Raw genomic sequence first — 6,406 nt, forward strand, 5'->3', positions numbered from 1 at the left:
ATGGGAACTCGGATGTTTCCATCTGGCCGAGAATACCAACCTTGACGGCAGAGTTCAATGGCATGAGTGGAATAAGAGCCCTTTTGTCTCAAAAAGAAGTGGCCCTGAGTTCGGCTCGTGAAACATTTGTCCTTCACATCGCCAACACCCGCACAGAGGTGCAGGCGCTATTAAATACTGACTTAGCATTGCATTTCAGCGAGCTGATTCATTCAATCTTTAACGCGTCCTCCACTTCTAAAATAGTTAGCAGTGGTCTTGTGACTTCCTTTGAAAAGATATTTGGAGTCATTCCTGCTTTCTTCCATTCGATATTTTCAAGCTTATTCGGAGGCTTTCCTGTATTGCTGGCGCTGGCTGCAGGCGTTCTGGTGATATTTTGTTTTATTAAAAATGGATGCCCTTCCTGTATTACATGACGCGCAGCCCCACCTGGCACTGTTTCGCAACAGGATGCTTGATTACTATGGCACCCTGCCGCTTGCCACCTTAAGCGCAGCATATGGATTATCGTTTCGATTTTCCTATTTCACCTGTGTCCAGCCTGTGTTTCATTGCCTGAGCTGCGATTTCGAGTGGGCCCTTGATTTGTGTCTCTGCAAGACGGTGTCTCCTAACGTGGATTTTAATCGACTGATGAGTCCTATAACTACTCACGAGTTGGTTTGTCCTGGCGAAAGGATTATGGCCTTGGCAGCAATGCATGGACTAATGGGTCATTGGAACATTCTCTCAGCGGCGCAAGCTTTCTTGACACACAGCTTTATTGAGAACCCACCGAGTTGTCCTCTGATGATGCTAGAGGCTCCGATACTTGAAGAGCATGTATGTTCTTTCCCGCTATTAAATTGGATGGCTGAACTGTTTTCGGATGATGACAGTGACTTTCTGCTGGAGGTAGTTGCTGCTTATTTTGCATATTTAGTCCTAGCCTGAAGGCTTTTTAATACTTTTTTGAGAACATATCTTCATTTGCTTACACATTTTTGAGAATTATTTGCGACTTTTTTACCTCCCAGACCTATTGACTTGAGTACAAATGCGCAATAATTTGGCAAGTTGGAATTTTTTAGAATTTTCTGACAAGAACATTTTTGTACCTATTCTAAATTGCACCTGAATGCTCGTTCTTGAACTCTGCTTTCATGATGGTCCCCTTGCCTTATCTTATCTTATCTTATCCGTGTTCGGATCATGGGGGAGTGTCATATATATATATTCATTGTCTATATGCTGTGTTAAGTTAGCATGAGCTTATTAAATGTTTAAACACCATGTTACCTTTCTGCTGCTTCTGCACACGACACATAATTGTTGTTTTAGCTTTCAGCCTAGTAGAGCGCTGTGATTTACTCGAGAATAATATGTTATTGCTCTGATATCAGCTTTGCTTGGTAAACTGTGTCTGTACAGTGAGTGCTGAAACATTCAAGGATAACTTGACACAGTGTTGTTGTGAGGTCTGATCTTCGCACCTTCCTAGACATAACATACATGCAAGCGGCCAAGTTCTGGCTTTGGGCACGATTGATATTGCGCCACACAGAGCACACAACACACTCTTGATGGTGCTTTGCATGCAGAGAGCTGGTGGAAGATGATGTGATCCATTACCACTAGGTTCTTGAGGTATGGGCCTGCCCTGCTAAAACCCAAAGAGACCTTCTTAGATATAATATAATATACTAGATAGGGAGGGTGAGAATTAGGTGTTGTTAACTCCTATTAATTTCAGCATGTTAGCATGTTGTCACCTTTCGCATTCTATGGACTAGTAACTATGCTGATAACTTTGCTTCTTATAATATGTTTGCTTGTATTATCTAAGATACTGCGTTTGAGAACATTGCATTAGAAAATAAATATTTCAAATGTGCACGCGTCCTCATTTACTCCACGTTCTGGTTTGAAATGGTTATATAATGAAAGAGTGTCCATGTGTTCCACGTGACCTGAGGTATTCTAAGTTCATGTTCTGGTTTGTCTAAACATTACCAAATTAGAAAAATAAAGTTCATTTCAATAAATACCATGATATCAAAATGACTTAAATTAGTAGTATTATAATTTCTTTGACGTTTCTAGGAAAAATAGTGCCAAAAGCACAATGCCCTGATTGCAGGTATATGGGTGCAATGGACCGGCTCAAAGTCACAAGCTCAGACCTACTGCTGTGGAACGTGAGTTGAATACAGGGACCTAATTCGTACTGGTGTAGAATTCCAATTCCAAACAGGGAGCTGCAGTAGAGCGCTGTGTTGGTGGTTGATGCTGACAATGGAACTTAAGGAGGCCATTGTTGGTGCTAAAAGAAGGTCGGGCATCGTATGCAGGCACTGTTTGGTGTAAGGAGTTTGTCATTGCTGTAGATTTGCAATGGCAATTGATGCTGACTTCTGCTTTTGGCACTGGCTCTTGGACAGGATGAGAAGAGTAGGTTGTCACTAGAGATTTGTGTTGAATGGCATCTGGGATGGTCGTTGGGTGACGCAAGGCGACTATTCATGGACACAAAGAATTGTCTCAAAAACCTCTGGATATTCACCTGGCACTCAGGACGTGTACTTCTGGGGTCGGAGGAGTACTTTCTGAAGTCAGCCAAGGGTCCCAGACTTGGTGGGGCAGCATTTGTGGAGTTGAACTCACTCTAGCAGAGGCCAGCAGTGGGGCTCAGGCAGGTGCAGTTTGTAATGGTCAGCTAGGAAGCTGCAGGAGAGGCCACTTGAAGCTTGTTATATCCCTGTAGGTCAAACAGTAGACTTGCCAATTAACCCAGTACCATACTGGGGATGGGGATACCCCCTTAGTCTTATCTTCACTCTTTCCTAGGCCTGTCTCTAAACTGTCTAGGGTAACAAAGGACGTGCACCTGGGTGTAAGCTGCATTTGTTTGTGGCAGGGAGCCTGCCTTTAGAAGACAGACGCAAAGTGGGCATAGGCCTGACGCTACCCTTTGCAGCTCAGGAAGGCTAAGTACAACCCCATGCAATACCCCACCCCATACCCAAAACCCTTATGTCCCCATGTACAGAAGGAATAAACAACAGTCACAGTCATAAGTCATAATAACCCTGAACCCTAAACCCTGGCGGAAAGGCAGAAAAATCTAAAGTAGTACTTTGAGAGTAGTAACTTAAAATCTGACCTGGCTATTAAAGATGGCTTTACATTACAATTCAAAGGAATGGACACAGCATTTTTCTATCTAGTCCGAAACTGAAGTTATCACTTATTAAGTGTAATGAGGTAACCATCAAGACATGTGAAAACTTAAATACACATGTCCTACTTTTTAAAAACCATGCACATTGCCCTCTGGCTGGTTAGGGCCTTCTTTAGTGCTTAAATGTCAATAAAGAAGGTTTAGGCCTGATAAAAGGTTTATTGTGCCAGATTGAAATGGCAGTTTAAAACTGCACTAGATGCTGCAGTGGCCCACCTGAGACAAACGTTGCAGTGCTACTTTACTTAGTGACAAAATGTTTGCTGCTGCCCACTAGTAGCATTTAGTTTACATGTCATGAGTACATGCAGTAACATAACAGAACATAACAAAACATAACAGAGCATAACATGTATCTGTAAAGCGCATGTTCACCTACAAAGGTATCTTGACACTGAATAACAGATGGGTACCATTTACCTAGGGATGTATTAGAAAATTAAATTAGGTGTAGGCCAATTTTACCATGTTTTAAGGAAAGAGAACAAGCACATTACCACTGGTTACTACGGGTAAAAAGCAAGGAGTCCTAATGGCAACAAAAAAGTGATAAAAAAACAGTGGAGTGATGGCAAAAAGTCTGGGGGATACCACACCAATGGCAGGTCTAATAGTGCACTTAAGAGATGGCAACCTGTAGATGTCCCCATAATCTGGACAATTAAAACCTTACTCTCAGCATTCCACACAACATCCAAGAATCACAACATTTCCTGGGCATACCCCTAAATACTATATTGTCTTCATTCTCATCCTTGATATCCATCCCAGTACGACTCAACCAGGCAGATCACTATATTATCCCATTCTCCATCAATCACATGAAGCCCACTCACTAGTGGCACTCAAGCCAGCTAAGCAACATCCAGTCTCCTTCAAAGTTATCCTGAAAGACACACTCACAAATAACTTAGTCACCCTCACCAGCATCACCAACTAATTTATAAATCATTTCTATTTTTAACTGACCTCAACAATAAAAATTAAAAAATGCAGTTTCATCAGCCACGCTCGACAAAACAGTAGGCAATCAAGGTAAATGATTCTGAGTAATAGTCCATGGGAGGGGCTAGTAAAACTATATCTGTTCACTCCACCCTATTGTTGTGTGATCCAAAGAAGAATCCATAAGTGTAGGTGCCAAGATACATCTATCAAGTTTCCTAAGAATCCATTGGTATGGTCTTCACTCCCAAACCTGGAGGAAACTGGAACTGCAGTACAGCTGCAGAAAAAAACACATCAAGATGCTAAGGCTTCCCTGACTAAGGGAACAGGTTCTAGTACAAATTCTCACCTAAAAAGAGTGTTGCCCCCACTTTTCCTTTCACTCAGGCATAATGTGAAGACCCAGTATCATCAACGGGACTATAATCTCAGGCCTCCTACAGATTTATTCTTCTTCACCCCACAAGCTTTGTTCATAATCTAGAACAACCTACCTAGCAATTAGCAGAACGCTGGTGCTTTCTCCTAAATCACCTTTCATACATATTTATAAACAGTGAAATGTAGATGTCATTAGTAGAACATTGAGCTTCAGTGTCTGACTGTTGCTCCCTTATTTTTGCCTCCCATCACTGAGACCGCTAGTGAGTTTCCAAATATGCTAGAATCAAGGGAGCTAATCATATCAACATTAAACGTTCAGGGACAGCTTAAGTTTCTAAGGCCATATTAAGGGTGTACATCATTGTTGATAGTGTCCTCCCCTCCCCCTTTTCATTAGAAAGATCCAAATTAGGTGTAGATCCTGCCTTGCAGATATTGCCACCAATTACAATGAGGAAAGCCCTGCGAAAAGATCTGTGAAAAAATCCATACAATATGGGGTTTATTGCTGAGTTCACGTATCCCAACCAGTAAAACACTTCCCACTCCACTGTACCTGTCCTGTACCCAATAAATGGGTCAATGAGATTTGCTGTGAAGAAGGGTGCCCAAAAAGGTAGTGGGCATGCTTGTCTGTTTTTCTGCAGCATTTATCTGCAAAGCCTGTTTCCGTGCAACTTTGTAAATCTTCCAATAGGCAGCAAGTATGATGAGCACTGGCAAGTAAAATGCAATGAGTGATGCGCAGACAACATATACTTTGTTCGCTGAAAAGACACACATACTGTCTGGTTGTGCACTTTGAGTACCTAATGTATGAAGTCCAAGCAATATTGGCCCAAATGATATCAATAAAGGGACAATCCAACAGGTGACAATGAGTGCAGTTATGCGTTGAGCAGACATTTTGTATGTATAGAGCAGGGGGTTGCACACAGCATAATATCTGTCAAATGCGATGCAACTCAAGTGCAAAATGGATGCTGTACAAAACATGACATCCAGGCTAGAGTGAAACCAGCAGAGGGTGGGGCCAAAATACCAGCATCCCTCAATCATGCGAATCATGCTGTAAGGCATCACCATGACTCCAAGCAAGAAGTCGACCACAGCAAGCGAGAGAAGGAAACAGTTTGTCGATGAGCGGAGCTGCTTAAAGTAAGCAATAGATATTACCACCAAGAAATTCCCACTTAAGGTGAGGAGGATGAGCAGGAAGATGAGGGTATAGAGAGTGAGTTTCAAGGTCAGGTTTTTTTTAGTGGGAAAGCACAATTCATCCACTGAAGTCATGGTTGAGTTTGAAACGTCTTGCTTGCTGGACATAGTCTGCATTTTCTTAAAAGGCCACATGGGATCCCATATTAAGTGCTGCAGAAAATCCTACATAATTTGGCATCAAGAAAGTTTACGTTATTTTAAGGACTATGGATTGACATGTAGGCTAGTTCCTAACCATATAAACCACATACTCAGTGACTATATTCTCCTGGACTCTACTGAAACTATGGGTGCTGGGTAACCAGGCTGGTTTTGAGATGTTTGTAAGCTTGAGCACTAGCGATGTTTGCAGAGATCTTCGGAAAGTCTTTTGCTAGTGTGTCTGTGTGAGGTTCTTGAAAGCTATTTTCGTGCAATATTTTTGGCAAATCATGTATTTGAAGGAGTGTCTCGCAGTTATAATTTCAAATTACCACAAGCGAAACAAATTCTGTCTTCTGAGTAACAATTTTCAGAACCTACAAAGAAACACTATTGTCACTGTGAAAATGTGTTATATTTTTGTAAGACCTCGATGAAGCATGTTTAAGCTATGTTTAAGCAATGGGTAGACTTCTCATAGATAAGAAA

The 6,406-nt window shown here is 41.8% G+C and overlaps 1 protein-coding gene across 1 annotated transcript; it reads right to left on the bottom strand.

The window, feature by feature from the left end:
* Nucleotides 1-4,881: 4,881 nt before the first annotated feature.
* On the bottom strand, nucleotides 4,882-5,848 carry LOC144821680 (trace amine-associated receptor 3-like). The gene is made up of 2 exons (XM_078678902.1): nucleotides 5,425-5,848; nucleotides 4,882-5,147 (listed from the first exon to the last, which is right to left on the bottom strand). Exons 1-2 carry the CDS (start codon nucleotides 5,846-5,848, stop codon nucleotides 4,882-4,884), a joined length of 690 nt encoding a protein of 229 aa, XP_078535028.1.
* Nucleotides 5,849-6,406: the final 558 nt, after the last annotated feature.

This window comes from Lissotriton helveticus, chromosome 2_2, assembly GCF_964261635.1.
Source record: "Lissotriton helveticus chromosome 2_2, aLisHel1.1, whole genome shotgun sequence".
Taxonomy (NCBI): Eukaryota; Metazoa; Chordata; class Amphibia; order Caudata; family Salamandridae; genus Lissotriton; species Lissotriton helveticus.